The 17,698-nt window shown below is 32.5% G+C and overlaps 1 protein-coding gene across 1 annotated transcript in view; it reads left to right on the top strand.

Annotated features, from left to right (window-relative positions):
- Positions 1 to 17,698, top strand: part of pdgy (acyl-CoA synthetase family member pudgy) — a 68,248-nt gene that overhangs the window by 28,418 nt on the left and 22,132 nt on the right. The window contains exons 2-6 of the mRNA XM_089642779.1: positions 2,080 to 2,396; positions 5,759 to 5,969; positions 7,694 to 8,059; positions 8,850 to 9,035; positions 9,785 to 9,906. Of these exons, the coding sequence (XP_089498905.1) occupies positions 2,130 to 2,396; positions 5,759 to 5,969; positions 7,694 to 8,059; positions 8,850 to 9,035; positions 9,785 to 9,906 (1,152 nt within the window). The 5' untranslated portion in view covers positions 2,080 to 2,129. The remainder of the gene's footprint in view (positions 1 to 2,079; positions 2,397 to 5,758; positions 5,970 to 7,693; positions 8,060 to 8,849; positions 9,036 to 9,784; positions 9,907 to 17,698) is intronic.

The following is a 17,698-nucleotide window of genomic DNA, read 5'->3' as shown; positions in this document are numbered from 1 at the left end:
CCTACCTACCACATTATGCACCACAATGGAACTTGAACTTATTATCCAGTGACTAAATAGAATACCGTTATTCTAGATTCAATGATATCATCCTTATCCAAAGTACTACAAACACCACATATAAATAATTTTTAATAATCATTATTTGTGATAATTGTATTTTTTATCAAGAATTTCAATCTACCTACCAATATTAGTGGCAAATATGACAGGCATTTATTACTTAATCAAATTGAAGTATCACTCTGTTTTTCTAAAAGCAGTAATAATGATTGTAGGTACCTATTTACTTGGATGTAATATTCAGAGATGTGCAAAATGGGTAGCCAAAACCATTTGAAATGCACAATGGAAATGGGTCAAAACTTTTCCATTTGAAAATGCAAAATGCAAAATGGGTTTTAGAAAAGCATTTCAAATGCAAAATGCAAAATACCTATTTTCAAAATGCATTGAAAATGCAAAATGGTTTTTCAGGTCAAACAATTAAATTAATTATAGAATTTTTAAACAGTTTTGTCATTTAATAATGGACATCAATGTAGAACAAACATATTACATGATAGTAAATCAAAAAATGCCACGACTACGGATTATGAACCACAAAAAATTTGCGCGGGACAAATGTTGCCAACGTAAAAACATAGAAACTGCTATCTAACATTTAATATTACAGCGTCATGGCCCCATGTTAAGTATTTTTTGTAGTGGTATCCCTCAATTGCCAGGGCTCCTACCAGGGAGCAACTTGACAAATGTAAATTATCTCTCATAGCGAGGTTGAGGACCGACTGATATTTGGGGCTTATGAAAAAAAGATGAGTGGAGATAGTAGGAAGAATTTTGAAAAAAAGCATTTAAAATGGAAAATGCACTGAGAAAAGCATTTAAAATGCAAAATGCAAAATGGTTTTTAGAAAAGCATTTAAAATGCAAAATGGAAAATACCCATTTTACATTTTGCATTTCCATTTGAAATGGATTTATTTGAAATAAAGTACATCTCTGGACTAATATTCAATATAAACAATATAATATATTGTATAAAAACTGTTATTAAATAAATAAAACTAGCATATAATCACAACATTTACAGCGTTTTATTAATGTTGTTTTGTTGGAGTGGAGTACAGTGTGTCCAGTTATTCTTATCTTGTTCTCAGATAACGTTCCCACTTATTATTATAGCATTGCCATTTTTTTCCCTTTAATCTGAATTTCAAAGTTGACATTTACAGAAATATATCAGAAGTAAAATAATTAATGTTTTTATTTATTTTTTACTTAAATTATTCTCCCAACTGTTTGGGGCTAGTGAGACTATGGCATCACCAATTGGGGTATGTTTGGGGGAGGGGAAGGAGATGGGGTAGAGGAAGGTGGGGAAGTACCTGGCTATTCAGATCTGGTCACCAAACACGGCCAAAGTCATTTCAAGCTAGGCTTAATTTCTGAATGGTGGTCTTACACCAGGGCGATACCGAGAGTATCTTCCACTCTGGAACGTGCGGCAAGTATACTATATATTATTTTATCTGAGTAAATTGTGAAATAACGCAAATTAATCATATAAAATAGACTTGCGCATGCCGGTATTCGAACCGGTGACCTCCGGCTTGCGAATCAACCACGGAGGCAGTCAAAAGAATTATGGTATCATTTTTCATACTGAAAGTTTTAAGACAGGTCCTATTAAAAAGTTAATTCTCCTTCAGTATAAATGATTATTTTCTGAATCATTAAAATAATCTTTCTGCTTTTTATAATAAAAATATATATTATTATTTATCGCTCTTTAAATCCTTGCTTAAATATGTCACAATATCTGCATTAAACTGGTTAATTGATAAGAACAACAAGAAAAAAGCGATTTGAAGTTTTTGATACAAATACTTACAGGAAAGAGGCCTGTGTATTAATCTCTAAAATATGTACCATTATTTTACTTAATTCTTATTTATTCTTATTTATTCTCGTAATGATTGTGTTATCTAATAATTCAACGACAACTGATAACTCTAAAGATATAAGAGTATTGAACAACACATTCATTAACAAATGTATTTGTGTTCATTCTAGTTGAAGCGACTGACCTGACACCACCTCCTGCAGACTCTTAACCTGTCAGGATGTTTCAACCGGCCCGACACTCTGTAAAATCCCTTGGGAGGACAATCTGCCTTCGGCAGCTGTCTCAGAAGTGCCGCAACAATGGTGCTGCAGTGCTGACTTTAGTTAATAAGAATAAATGCAGTGCCGTGCCAAGAAGACACTTTCATCATCCGACAGAACCCAACGTAGTCTGCTCCAACTACGGAGACATCACCGTTCCTAATTGCACGATCGCGGAATATGTATGGAACGGGTTGGACAAATGGGCTGATAAAACAGCTGTGGTAAGTTTCCTATGAATGTTTATAAATTTCAAACGATATACATATTATTTATTATTATTTTATCTCAAATGATTTGATTCTGATAACGCGAACAAGGTTGACTGCTCTTGGGTACAGTGTCGTTTGTCAATAAAATAGAGAGAACCATTTCTAATTGACTGCATTTCGTCTGTCTGTAAATTTGTTTGTATGTTCCGTTTCTATTTCAAGATGGTGACTGTTTAATGGCTCAGTAAAGATTATTTTTTTAAATATGAAATCGTCGTGTTTATTTGGTCTTTCCTATTTGCATTTTTTCAAATGAAAATTGAAAATTAGCGACATAACTTTGTACATAAATGTTTCCAGTGTTGTCAATTATCACCCATACAATGCGGGCAGTTCTTTATAGGCCTTCAGTCCATCTCATCTATGAGCAATCCACGTTTATCCATCTGTTTTTAACCACCTGTAATATTCTTGCAGACATTTTATTATACCGTCCATAATATGCTGTAGCAAGCACCAAACATTGTTTGTTCCTCCTCCTGTATAATTAACATTTACATAATACATATAGATTACACGTATGCAGAAGATGTTGGTAGTTGACCGTCAATAAATATAATATATATAACGTCAATATAACTACATCATTTTGGCAATAAATTTGGGAATATTGTAGACATGCTTAAAGATTCCGTATTAGTTATAAAACGAAATCTTTTTAATCATTTTACTGAGATGTATGAATTCACAACTCCGTAGTGAATACACTTTTGTTTTTATATATATATGTTCCTTAATACATATTTAGCTTTCCGTAATCCACACTATTAATTTGAATTTACCTTAATTTAATCAAAAATCATAATTTATTGTAAACTACGTAACACAACTATATACTTGTTAACTACTTTTGTAAAAGCCCATTAGGGCGTAAATAAATAAATAAATAAATAATTAAATATTATTTTTGATACTGTATGTGCGTAGCAAAGCATATAGGTATATAATATAATGTGTTTATAATATAAAAGCTTTTGAACAGTTTTGAGTGTACAGCAAACCCCGAAATACATTCTGAAATAAATTATAAAATCCTCAATCACGCACTAACTACATTGGCAACACATATCAAGTGGGATAATTTGTATAGTCAAAAATATTTATAATACATTATTTGCTTATATAACAAGATGGGGGCTGTTGTTGGCCAAAGGGAGATAAAATGGGAGTGAACTAAGCCTATAAACATAGTATAAATAATACCTAGACAATGGAGAAGCTCAGATTAACTCATCTCACCGCCACAGAGATTATATCTAGTACTCTGACAGTATTATTGTTTAATATATTCCGTTTGCCTTGCAAATCTTTGTTTTATGAGTACCTACCTAAGCTGATTATTTTGCAAAAAATATAACCGATGGAATAGAATGTGGTTACTTAAATCATTTGTGATAAAGCGAATGACATTCAAACTGTAAATTTTATTTTTGATAAGTTCAGAATCTTCTTGTGGACTTTAAAACCTGAGACGGTTCTAACTTTATCATTGATATCTTGATTGCAATTTAGTGCAAATCATTTTGTAGAGAACTTTCTAGAGTGAATTTCATATTTTATTATTGTTCAAAGTCCCACAGACAATCTTTAAATCAAGTCAAATCTATTTTACCCACATGCAATGCCTAATCAACAAAAAGTGTAGTTTTCTTTTCTTCTTTAGCCTTTCTTTGCCTTACTTTACCTGGACAAAGTCAGGCTATTTTAGTCATTCATTTTAAAAGGTTACTCTGTTTCTGCTGCCATTGTTTTGGTGGTCTTTCTTCTGGTTTCCAGTTAACACATTTGCTGACAGTAGCTTTGTTACCATTAAAATTACATGATTGGTACATTTACACACCTTCTTCTATTCATAGCGTTTCGAGCGACTTTCGTGTATTGATTGTGCTTTTAGTAAAATTGCAAGATTCTGTGACATAGGTCACATGACTGGGAGGATTTACTGGTTAAAAATATACAGTATTTTTGTTATTGGCCATGCAATTGATATTTAATTCTATTCGCCGAAATCACTACAATACTAGTTTGATTTAAGATTTTCACGGCCAAAAGTATTTTTGTTATTTGTTTTTGGGGTGTTATGCCGTGTTGCGATAACTCCTTCTTTAGCCATCGTTTCGGACAGCATTGCAGTGTCCATAATCAGGGCAGATGTGTTATGTGTTGATGTGTGTCCGAAACGTTGGCTAAAGAAGGAGTTAGCGCAACACGGCATAACACCCCAAAAACAAATAACAACAATACTAGTTGTTTACTTTTAACTGGATTATCTTTGAAATCGTAATTTTACGAGTCACCGCATTATACAACAAAAAAATATAACCTGTTGACTATGTGAATCATTTTATCATTTTTGATAAATTGGGTGATATAATTATAAAGGAAATTTTATTTTATGATAAGTATAGAATCTCCCTATGGACTTTAGCATCATGATTTGCAAAATAAGTTACTTAGTGCTTACTAGATTAAATAATGTATTATTGATCAAAGTTCTGCAGAAGTTCTTAGAATTGTTATGGGTGATTTTTTTTCCCAGAAATGCAGTTCAATGTATTGGTGAATTGCCTAATACAAAAAAAAAAAATAATGTCATAGTGATTACCTTCACAGTACCTACCGGAATCATTACTAAAAACTAAATAGTATAATTCAGAGAATGAATATACATCAATTGTCAAATTGGTAATACGTTCAAACAAAATAATCTAACCGAAACGTCTTTATTTCTTTGAATATCCCAAATCCTTAATACAATTTGGTTTTCATATTAATGTAAACCCAATAATTATAATAAAGATAATTTTAAACAACCTCATCTATAGATTAAAGCAACATTCTTTTTTATTCTAAATTCGTATGATGTAACGGGTCACATCCATAGATTCAATGCATTTTCGGGAGACATGAAAAAATTTTACTTTAAAAAACTAACAGTAACAAAATAAAAAATAAAACAAAAAATATGCATTTATTTAAGTTAGAAGGTAGTTATTGATAAAAAAATATAAATAAAAATGGACTGCAATTCTTCATTACATGTTCAACGGAACGACGACGACAACAACAATGGTGTTTCATTTCTTTAGTACATGTGAGAGAGATGTATGGTAATGCTTATATTTTTCCTTTGGGGGAAGGAGAAATCCGTACACCGTTTGTCTCATTTTCCACAGTTCTATGCTGTAGCATTATTGTGAAAAAGAATATATATGTTTTATTACTTTTTTTGATTCGTTACCGTGCCGTACCCGTAGAAATAACAAAAGTGCCCATCTTCCATTATTCAAAGATGACATTAATTAAATTTACAGGTTTGTGGCATCACAGGGAAGGGCTATTCCTATGCACAGGCACACAAAATGTCTACAGCGTTTGCAGCCTGTTTGAGAAATAAACTGAAGTTAAAAGATGGGGACTGTATTGCCATCATGCTGCCAAACTCCCCGGAATTTCCACTGGCAGCACTGGGAGCTGTTCAAGCTGGCCTTATTGTTACAACCGTTAATCCAATCTACATGGCAGGTACAATAATATTCCTTCTCAGATGAGATTGAACTAGATGGTAGAAACAAAAAACTGAACAGGACTAAAATCGTAATCGACTAGCGGCTGAGTAGTTCAAAGCAGTGTGTTTCCACTCCATTCCTAGCGTATTCAAACCTTTACTTCATCACTGAACAAGCAACATTTTTAATTATTTTCTAAACCGCCACACTTATAATACGAACAGATTATGGAAATTACACTTCGTTTCAACTTAATTTAGAAGAAACAACCATTTTAGTTGGGGAAGTACGAAAAAAAAAAAAAAAATAGGTGAGTTATTTAAATAATTATTAGGTATGGAAAACGTTTACGCAAAACTTTAAATTAGAAAAAAAAATTGCCGAAACTGTCAAAACACGTGAAATTTTGAACTTTGATTGACAAAAATTGGAATTTTAATGCATCTTTTACCATCTCCCCACCCGATACAAATATGTAGTTGTTTTTCACACTTAAGTTGAAATGAAGTGTAAATTCCATATTCCATTCTTCCATTCCATTATTTTTGAGGAGAGGAAGGAGTGAACGGGTCTCTTTAACACCCATGTTGTAGGAGGGAAGAAACACATAGGCACGCAAATCGTTTCACAGCCGAACTGTTGAACTCAAGAACGAGTCCTAGAAGCGACCCGTTCTCATGTGACAAATGTCAACCGTGTACATATATTGGGCGCACGTTTAGCTTGTTTCTCAATTATGCACCGGTGCCGAAAGGATCAATGACGCTAGTTCCTCAGAGCATCTTCCATTGTAGAACAAAGACAGCAACTTGACTCTGACTCCGATGGAGCTGGAAAGGCTTTGCTGTCCGATAATGTTATATAAATATTGTTTACCGATCTCTTTGTAAGGGTCCCAACTATGTATAAAACATGTGATTCAAGTCTTCCCCATCTTCTTGTCTTTTGTGTGGAAGAATATTTTATCAAAAGGAAATTATATTAAACCCGTAGAACTGGTAATAAGTCTTTACACTTAAGGCACTGGAGATGTGGTAATTGTTGTTATTTTTGTAATAATGTGTGCCCAAGTGAAAACCATTTTTTATATTGTAATAAAATACATATATTTTTATGTATAAAACATCACTAAATGGCCCAACACTGACTTTAACCTCAGTTTATGGAGTATTACAAAGTCAGCTTTAATTTCAGAGAATACTTTTATAGTTGAGGTGTGGGGAGTACCAAGTTTTAATTTAAAAGTATGAATTATTTTCAAAGACATACATAGTGGCTTACAACAAAATCCATTTTCTCGATCGGTACTCTTATTTCCTCCCGTGTGAAGTGTGTTAAGTAGAAATATTTTACTTAAGTAATTGTATGGATAGTGGTTATTAAAATCGATGACAGTTCTGTGACTGAGTTGACATCGCGTTTAGGTCCCACCCAGGCGTAGTGTGTTCAATTGCTCGGCTGGCTAAGTCCTCCATCAAGCAACATTTTCTGCTTATTGTGGTGGTAGTAGTTTATTAAATATTGTTAGGTTATTCGTAACCCGGGAATGTTTGTCTTTCTTTAAAAAAAAAGAAAGAAAGAAATGACAACAAAGTTTCTTTTAACCTGTGGTTATACTAAATCTTGTATTGTGGTTATAATAAATCTTGAATTGTTGCACCAGTCAAGTTATAGTTTGGTTAGGTAAAGTTATCTAAGTTATAGTTTCAAAACTAATTATTACGTAACTTTTTATTGCAGAAGAAATAGAGCGCCAATTAGAAGATTCAAAGACAAAAGTAGTTATAACTACCGCTAAGTGCTATCAACAAGTCAGCATAGCCATCAAGAATCTCGGGAAGAACTTGCCTGTGATCATTGCCGAATGCGATCTGAAGTTGCCACACCCCGAGGGCACGATCAAGTTTGCCGAGTTTGCAGAGAACTTCGGAGAGAACACGGATTGCCTCAAGGAGGTGCGAAGACATGGAGACGACACAGTATTCCTGCCTTACTCCAGCGGAACAACTGGCCTGCCCAAAGGCGTAGAATTAACCAATAAGAATATTGTGGCAAACTGTGTTCAAATGAACTCGCATAAAATTACTATTGTTTTACCTACAACAGGTATGTTATATTCCTATTCATTATTTTACTGCTGAATCATGTTCAATTCAAAGACCTTAACCTCTGGCAGAACGATTCTTAATCTGAACCCAGAGGTTGTGGGTGTAAATCAGTGATACATAAACTATTAGAATTACTTTTTCAAACCGCACTGAGTACAAGTGTGGTATAAAGGAGTTCAGGCACACAAGCAATCACAATACATTTTTATCGGTAACACTGTTACCCATACACAGCGCGGTACCTCTAGGTAATTACCACGAAAACACAAATACGAATACTAAAAAATTATATTTCCTTCACAACAAATAACACCATTTTTTTTCTTCCTCTCAAAAGAAAAATAACTAATTTTTGTAATATCCATTCCATTTTTCAAATAGTTTCAAACTCTGTAGTGATGGTTAGGAAAGGCAGGTAGGTACTGTGGATAAAAAATATATCACAGTAGGCACCAATCATATTATTCTCATTTTAAAATCCAAACAGCACTATTTAAATGGGGAAAAATATATCTATTGATTCTGTGATTGAGATAGAAACAGTAAATCATTTACATAACAGTTAAAAATTATCATTAATAATTGCCCAAAAATTGATCACCATTTTCGACGATCTGCCAATTCTTTTAAAGTAGGTAGGTACTTTTCAGAGTGACCAATATGTAATTAACTGATACTGCTAACATTTCTTAGACCTTAATTATTAGCCAAAAACATTTTTTATGAATACATAATATGAACTTGGAGTAGATAATGAACTAATAATGATTTGTTTGTATTGTTTTCAGAAACTCACCAAGATGTCACCATCTGCGTTCTGCCTTTCTTCCACATATATGGATTAGTAGTAACTATGTTAAGTAGACTGGCATTTGGCATGAAACTGGTCACAATTCCAAAATTTGTACCAGAAACTTTCTTAAGTGCCCAGGAAAGGTACAAAGCTAGTGTACTCTTCTTAGTTCCTCCTATTGGTAAGTTTATTTTTTTTAATTATAAAACATTTAATTACTTACATTTAATACTGGCATTGAGTAATTCATTCAACCGCTGCTATCCAAATCTATCAAATGATTCAATAGTTTTCTGTACTGGCATTATAGCATAAAGCTTGTCATATTAATCCATTGGATACTAAATTATTACGTATCAATTTGTCAGAGATTAGTGAAATTCAACAGAAAGATGAGGAACACATTGTATGATCAAATTAATCAAACATTTATGTCAGTTTATGTCTGAAATAAGAGAAGAGTGCTTAAAATATAATAACATATTAATTCGATAGAAGCAAGGGGTGGTGGCTTCCCCCCCCCCCCCCCCCCGTTAATCCCCCTCCCTCCCTCCAAGAAATTAAAAATCCCAAGATTTTAGTTGCATTAACTCTTGGAATGCCGGATGTTAAGTTTTCGCCATCCAAATCTGATTCTATTTCGTAATTGCTTGTTTTTTTGCAAAATTACGTTTTCGCAAATTGTACTGTCTTACCAGATAATGTGTGCATATATTTATAAAAATAGTATATAATGTATTATAAGTAGTTTCCCCGGAAAAGCTCAGAGAAATAATTTTGCCTATCGGCAATGGCGGAACACTAGAGGTTAATTCCTCCGCTAGGGTGTTTCTAAGCACATCTCAAAGATTAGATAGTATCTGGTCCAGTTATCTATGTACAATGTAAAATTCTATGTATATTCTTCTCATGTATCTATTGTCTTTACAGTTCTCTTCATGGGATCATATTCTGAAGTTAGTTCTGTCCACCTGGACCCCATCAGAACTGTGATGTCAGGAGCCGCCCCCCTAGCCTCTACTGATGTGGACCGATTCTTAGCCAAAACTAAAGTAAGTTTCAACTTCTAACTTGCACCACATTCACCACTTTCCAAATACAGTACTCTCTCATTTATCCGCCACTCCAAAAACCGGGCAAGTGTCCAATTAGTAAAAGCGGCAGAAAGTGAAACTATGTATTACGCCACGTCTCTATTGTGGACAATGTTTCGGCGACGAGACTTTTGTTTAAAAAAAGTTTTTTTTTTTTTTAAACTTTTTTTTACTTAAAAAAATCGGATGATTTTTTTTAATTTCTGTACCTTGTGATGAAAGGCTTTAAATCACAGTGAAAGAAAAAACAGATAAACCATAGCTGCAAGAAAATATGCAAATTATTTATGAAAACGGACATGCTAACGACATCTGGCGGAGAAAGAATTGATCCAGCTTGCTTGCAGTAGATTCCTGTAATAGTTGAAATTAAATCAAGGTTCCGGGACGAGAGCAGAGATGTCGTAAAATCGTCTAGGACTAGACAGGGCTTCCCCTTTTCTAGGCCTAAAAATAAACAATGAAGGTTGTCAACCAATAGATCTAAACAAAGAGCTATAAAAATTTTGAGTAACCAATCAGTGAACGAAGGGGGGTGTGTCTACGAAAGACAAAGGATTGAACCTTGGACCCGACATTAAAAAAGATAATTAATTGCATTTCCGTTCCCACAAAAATTAGAGGTGAACGCACTATGGCATAAACACTGACGTTCAAGGCGACAAACTCCTGGAAATGTTTACAATAACCGAGACATTTAGGTGATGGCGAACCGTTGAAATCGAGTGCTTTGAAGATTTTACAAATTGAAAAACACACGCACGAAAATGCAATGGAAAATTTATAAACGTGATAGTATAAAAAGGGACGGGAAAAGCGAAGGAAAGTTACTGGCGGAATTTCAACTGTAGTGCAATTATTTATGATAGAAGGAGGGTGTCATGTTCGATAAAATTCGTACTAAAGAGAGGAGTGAGTGTTGGAAACAATGGAAATTAATCGTTATCAATTTAAGATGAAACGGACATATTGGTAAATCAATTTTGAATGAAAAATCTCGCAAAAAAAATACACTTTTAGAAAAGTGCGGCGATCGAATGGAAGGATAGTACAGGGATTTTGGACTGCTACGAAGGTTCTAGGAAAATGAAAATTGAGTATTAGAAGAAGACAGTAAAATTAAACATATATCGATAGATTAGATTCAGGAAAAGTAGACATTTTCATGATTATTAGGTTAGATATATATTAGAGTTACCCAATATTACGAAGGGTTCGAAACAAGATAAAAGGTTGGCGGTCTCATGTATATTTTGAAGGGTAAACAATCGAAATCCGAACATGATTTTTATTTACGTTAAGGTAATAAACGATTAGAAAAGCGATTAACTTTAACGTGGACCTTATGGAAGTATTTAGATTAGTCAAAAGAGATTAACATTAATAGGTTTGAAATTAAACTAAATTTACGAGTCTGGTACCAAAATTTTAAACGTAAACAGGTGTCCAGACATATAATTTATGTGAAATCTTGTAAGTGAGGGATGGAGGATGGGGCGGAGATTGGATCAGGCAATAAAAATGACAGATATCCCAGAGTCTAATTAGGTATATCTCCCATAGAAGTGTGGAAAATTATATATTAATTAATAATAGATGAAGTATGAAATTTTCCTGGAGACCACACACATCGGGAAAAGTGGAGAAAAGATGAAAGAAAGGGTAAAGAACGGAGATAAAGAATAATCCAAGTGGAGAAAAGTGATACAATTCAAATTTATCCGTGAAATAAATAAATACGACTTGGAAAATAACTAGTTAAAGAGTTATGAGAAATGACATAAGAATAAAGAAGAAAATTGTGCAAGAAAACGTCGCGGATAAAAGAAAATCCAAAAGATAAGGAAAAATTCAAATCTGCGGCATTAAGAGAGAAAGTACTGGTGAAAATGGAAAAGCTCATATAGGTGACAATAAAATTGAGTAGAATTTAGATAAATCGAAATTCTAAACTGCATAGTAGGGATTTCAACATGGATTTAGGTATTTTTCACACGAGATGCGTAAAATTGAGATGTATATATATATTATTGAGGACGGACCTATCGCAAATTGAGAAAAAAAAGGAACACAAAATCATGAGAATTTAACTACATTTTGTATGAACACAGGACAAAGGAAGCTTGGGCGATTAACACAGACTTACCCGATTCGGACCCTATCGACTTAGATTTGTGAGATAAAAACTAACTACCGCCCAGAGCCGGAAAGCAGAACATCTTATGGGAGCACATTCGATATTGATGGAAGGGGTGTTTGGATTTACGAGTTGATAGGAGATAGAATTAAGCATCAAGAGACATTCAGATACGTCTTTTGGAACCTGAGAGGGGTATAAAAGATGGAACTCATCAGTCAGGAGGGCAGTCGCGCCGAGGGTTTGAAAAGTTGTTACATGGCAGTACTACGTCTATTGGTAAAATTCTAGTGAAATAATCTAAGTGTTAAATTCTGAACAAGTACCTGGACTTAGAAAGTTTTTGTAAAAAGTCTTAAATTCAGTTTCTAAATTCTGAAAACCCCACCAGTGAAGTTTTGTTAAATCAGTTTAATTTGGTTAAACAGTGAAAATAAATATAATTTAAACTCAGTGCTTAAAAGTGTTAAGTGAAGTGCAAAAAGTGAATTGTGAATTAATTAAAAATTTAAAAATAATTATTTCATTCAAAGTGAAAACATTCAAATTAAATTTAAGAGTTTGTTATCGTTAATCTAAAGTGAACGTGATCGCGTATTGATATTTAAAATTAGATTATAATTTAACGTCAATTTGGTTAAAAAATAATAATAATAGTAATAAATACTTCATCTTAGGTTAAAAGAAACACAAAAACAAAAAAAAAGGATTCGATAATAATAAACGTTTAAATCTTTGTTCTAAAATTAACAGTTAGAAAAAAATTTAATTTATTAATAGTCGAGTAAATTAAAAGTTTGCACAATTTGGAATAAATTTTCTTATCAATTTATATAAAAAGAAATTTAGAATTAATAAATTGTTCAATTAAAATCCATCGTGCGTATAGCGACAGTGTTAAAAGTGTTTGTCGTTTTAACCGGAATTTTAATCATCAGTCTATCATTTCGAAAAAGAATTTGAAACAGCTATCATTCAAAAGCCTAAACTAGAAAGGTGTTATTAAATCAACGGGTTTTCTGAATTAGGATTTCGTTCGGAAGAAAATTTAAATATCAGCTAATTTATACGATTCAAGCGAGAATAAAATATTAAATAGGAATAAATAGTCGAAAAGATTTATTTTGAAATTAGTTGAAAAATACAATTAATTAGGTAGGATTTCTTCATCAAGGTTGTTGTGTACTACCCGACCGGAAATACCTTGACGTGGGTGAGTTTTCCTTTTATAAATAATTTCCAGGTCCCAGGAGACACAGAAGGGCTGTGAAGTGGAAGTATATCAATTGAATATTAAATTAAAACAACAAAACAAAGAATTACACATTAATATATGTATGTTGTATATTTGTATATATATTTATAAATATAAAATAATATATTGTATATAAAGAATATATATATGAGTAATGTAATTATATATATGTATTTTATTTATTAATCGAAGCATCGAAATGGTAGTGATTTTAATACCTACTCATGGACATATCTATATTATTGAAAAAGAAAATATGTATTTATTAATATTCAAGACCATGTAGAATCATATACCTTATATTTATTTATTAATATATGTACTCTTAGTTAACATATTTTGATAATCGAGATATGTGTACTTATATATGTATATTTATTCTTCAATTAAACCTAGTAAGTTTACTAAATTCGGAAAATGAAAAATAGTTTAACTTCAATAAAGGATTTAAAAATATTTTAATTAATAGTGCACAATAAAAGTTAAGAGGCACAAATGACTTCTAAGGAATTTTAAAATAAACAAATCTCACATTTGGGTTAGTGTGTCAGGAGATGTTTATATTATTTGTTTACAAAACAAAGGATCACTGGAGAATTGGGTCAACCGCATAGTTTGAAAACGACCTTGGCCATAATTAGTTAGTCACAAAGGATTTTATTAATTACCCAAAACAGCTGGGAGATGCGTGTTCTCAAATACTTATCAATCACAAACGACAATTGAGAAATCACGGGTTAGCCAGATTTATATCAAAAAATTACATGAAACATTTAAATATCATTGATTAGATAGTCGCATAGATTTTTATTAGTTATCCGAACCAGCTGGAAGCTGCGTGCGCTCAAATACCTATCAATCACAAACGACAATTGAAAAATCACGGGTTAGGAAGATTTATATCGAATAATTATACGAAACATTTGAATATTATTGATTGGGTGCTCATACAAAACCCCATCAGTTGCCTGAGATATTTGAGGGTCGAGTACTCTCTAATGTGGCAATCAACTACTTGAAACAATTGGAAAATCACGGGATAGGATGAACAAAAATTAATGTTGAACCCTGGAGGTAAAATTTAAAACAAATACAGTTCATCAATAGGAGGCAGTGGTCGCTCCTATAACAAGACCATTAACCAAATCCAATAGAGATGGCGATTCTCTTAAATAAAAACGTCAAAACCAAACAAACAAAAGCCTGGAGTTCGATAGCTCTCCAAAACAAACTATCAAATATGATCTTATTTTACTAGTATTTATTAGTATCACCTTATTAGTACGTATATATTCGGTTACCAAGCTAAGAATTGTGCAGAATTCTTTGTGCGAGATCCGAGCTTGGGATGCGAGGTAAATAGCCTTGTATTGCAAGTTATAAACCTTTCCCAAACTGTATGTATACATATATTTATTCGTATGTACTGTCTATTGGAGGATGCGGACCTGCATACAGCTTGCATTTAGGTCGGTAGACCACTCTCGCATCTTCTCTTAGACGTGGAATGAGGATTCACGACCCGTAAGTCCACACCAACCGTGAGTATATGATTGTATATAGGACGAAACCGGTTCGCCCTAAGTAAATTTTAGTCCAAGGAGGAGTCGGAATTTGGGGGTATCGAGACTCGAGGGGAAACTTGAAGGCAGTATATGATGACGTGGAAGGCTTTTTGGGACGCGATAACTTAGGTATCAATCAAAGAGCCGTGTCAAAGGATTATACGAATTTCTTGTTGACTCAAGATCATCTCGTTTACTTGATGGAGGATTGGAGCCAAATTATGCCAGCAAATGGGCTATTCCGAGTTCGTCAAATATGCAATTAATTAATTACATTAACCTACTAAATCAATCTTTACATGTACCTTATAGCAGCAGAATCATAAAGGAGTGGCGCCAGACAGACACAAGAGTTTACCAAAATCAAATTTACTAACAATTAACCATTTGAGTTATATTTAATTACTTGTCCAAATAAACATGTATAATATCTTTTATCAGCGTTCAACTACGATTTTGTTAGGGTGCAGGGAATCAGAAAATTACAATAGGAAAGTTAGCTCATTCAGAAAATTCATTTAAGTCTAGGTTTGCAATAGAAAGACTAATTCAACTTTGAACTCAACACCTCGATCAGAACCAAGAGGGTTACCACAAAAATGAAAGTAATTAAAATCCTATATCATAAATCAAAAAAATTACACAACGTTTGATGGAATTTAATTACAATATAAATACGGGTATATTTGCGTTCAAGATCGTAAATAACGTATTAATTAGTTAAGTACATATGTCTATAAAGATATATAGTACAAGAGAGCTTTAAGTAGCTTCCTGTAGATATCAAAGAAGAGGGTCCAATTTTCATGGAGGCTTATGTGTTGTAGGGGAGGAATTTTCCATCCCTGCGAACACATATGCAAAGCCTTAGAAAAAAAGAAAAAAATTTTAAATATCGGTCATAGCCAAGAGAGAAGAAAATTTTATATTGTTTTAAACAAACAAAAAGGAATTATATAAAATTACTCTCACACCCAAAAAGGCGAAACATTACAACTGGTGCCGTGACCAGGAGGTTCAGGTTTTATAAGTTTTGAGAGAAAAAAAAACAAAGTTATTGGTCAACCTATTGCAAAAACGGAGAAAATAATAATAATAAATAGGAAGAAATTAATTAAAGAGTTAACAAAAAGAAAAAAAAATTTATCAGAAAAGTGCGACATTACATAAATATACAGTAAAATTTAAAAATAATAATAGATTAACGTAAACAAACAATAAATCCAAAAAGAAAGTGTTAACGAATAAATCTTATAATACAAAAAGTGTCCTTATAAATAAAAATGTGTTAATTCAAATGACCGTGAACTTTAGAGTCAATAAAAATTCTTTTCATACGATAATATAAACAATAAGAAAGGATATGTGGGTTAATGATGTCATTCACTCGAGAGGAATGCGTTCCGTAAACAAAAACATTGTTTATGTTTTGGGTTCATCGAACAAATCGGAATGTTGATATAAAGCAAGTTTAATAAACAGACAAACCCGAAAAACATCGAACTTATTGGGACATCAAAGAACATCTAAAAATTGATAAGATAAACATCGAGATTTTAAAAGGTCGGAAACATCGTTGAATAATACGTATCACTCCGAGGAACAAAAAATTAAATAACAAACGTCGAGATTAAATAAACAATGACACAAAACGAGATAGCTGGAACAAGTATAACATAAGCATTGCATTTGGATATCGTGAAGTATTAACGTAAACAATTATTGTTTATCTTATATCCGACCAGCGGCGGGCCGTGGTACTTAACAAATTATTCACAAAGTCAGGAAAAGAAATTATTATTTCATCGCTAGACATTCGACAGAATTATTAGAAGGATAGAAAGGTTTAGAGATATTAAATTGATTAATGTTTTACAACACCCAATGTACCTTACTAGATATCATTGGTTTTGCAAAAATAATGATTACGAAAAATATAAAATTGATTAATATCAATTGATTAACAAAAAAAAATATATATATATTTTTTTGATTAACATCAATATCATTATAAAACAAAAGAAAAACAATTATTTTGAGATGTTGGGGTGTAATCTATTATGATCATGTTGTAACATAATAAATAGCGGAAATATTACACCCATATCATGTGATAGATAGATCTATAATAACAATAATATCAAAATAGAAAAGAGTAATTGTATTACATCATAGTTACTCATTAGGACCACGTGTTAGATTCAAATGGTCGCGCTACGTGCCGCCAATGTAGATACTTGTTGTCAGGATCACAAATCTCGATAGTCGACAGAGACATTAATGAGGGTGAAACATTTGATGTTTTGTTTTGTGAGGTAAGATTAATCTTACATAATATAATTTACCATATAAACGGGTAAGTTGAAATAACGTAAGATTTACTTATGATAATTTTGTTGACATTCGGGTCAGGTAGTTGACTATTAAGACATATTTTAAGACACAGAGAACTCAGTCAATGGATTCGATAAAGAATTCAAGTATAGGCCAAACAAATAAACGTTGTTTTGAAAAGACAAAGTGTTATTTGAGAATTCGAGCTTCAATCTCAAAGGAAAAAAATACAATTCAGAGTTGGCTCGAGATTTTAATGTCGTTGACGAATGTTTATGATGGGATATATATATGTGTATATATATACCTATTTCGAGGAAACATCGTGATAGGTATATGAAAAAAAAATCATGTTAGGTATTTCAAAATCATAAATGAACTTGAAAATTTACAGGAACAATCAGGTGATGAAATACAAGAAAAATCTAGAAAAACAAAAAAAAATAAGAAAAACGAGAA

Source organism: Hesperophylax consimilis, chromosome 18, assembly GCF_061612785.1.
Source record: "Hesperophylax consimilis isolate HC1 chromosome 18, BYU_Hcon_1.0, whole genome shotgun sequence".
Classification (NCBI taxonomy): domain Eukaryota; kingdom Metazoa; phylum Arthropoda; class Insecta; order Trichoptera; family Limnephilidae; genus Hesperophylax; species Hesperophylax consimilis.
This window is presented reverse-complemented; position numbering and strand designations above follow the sequence as displayed.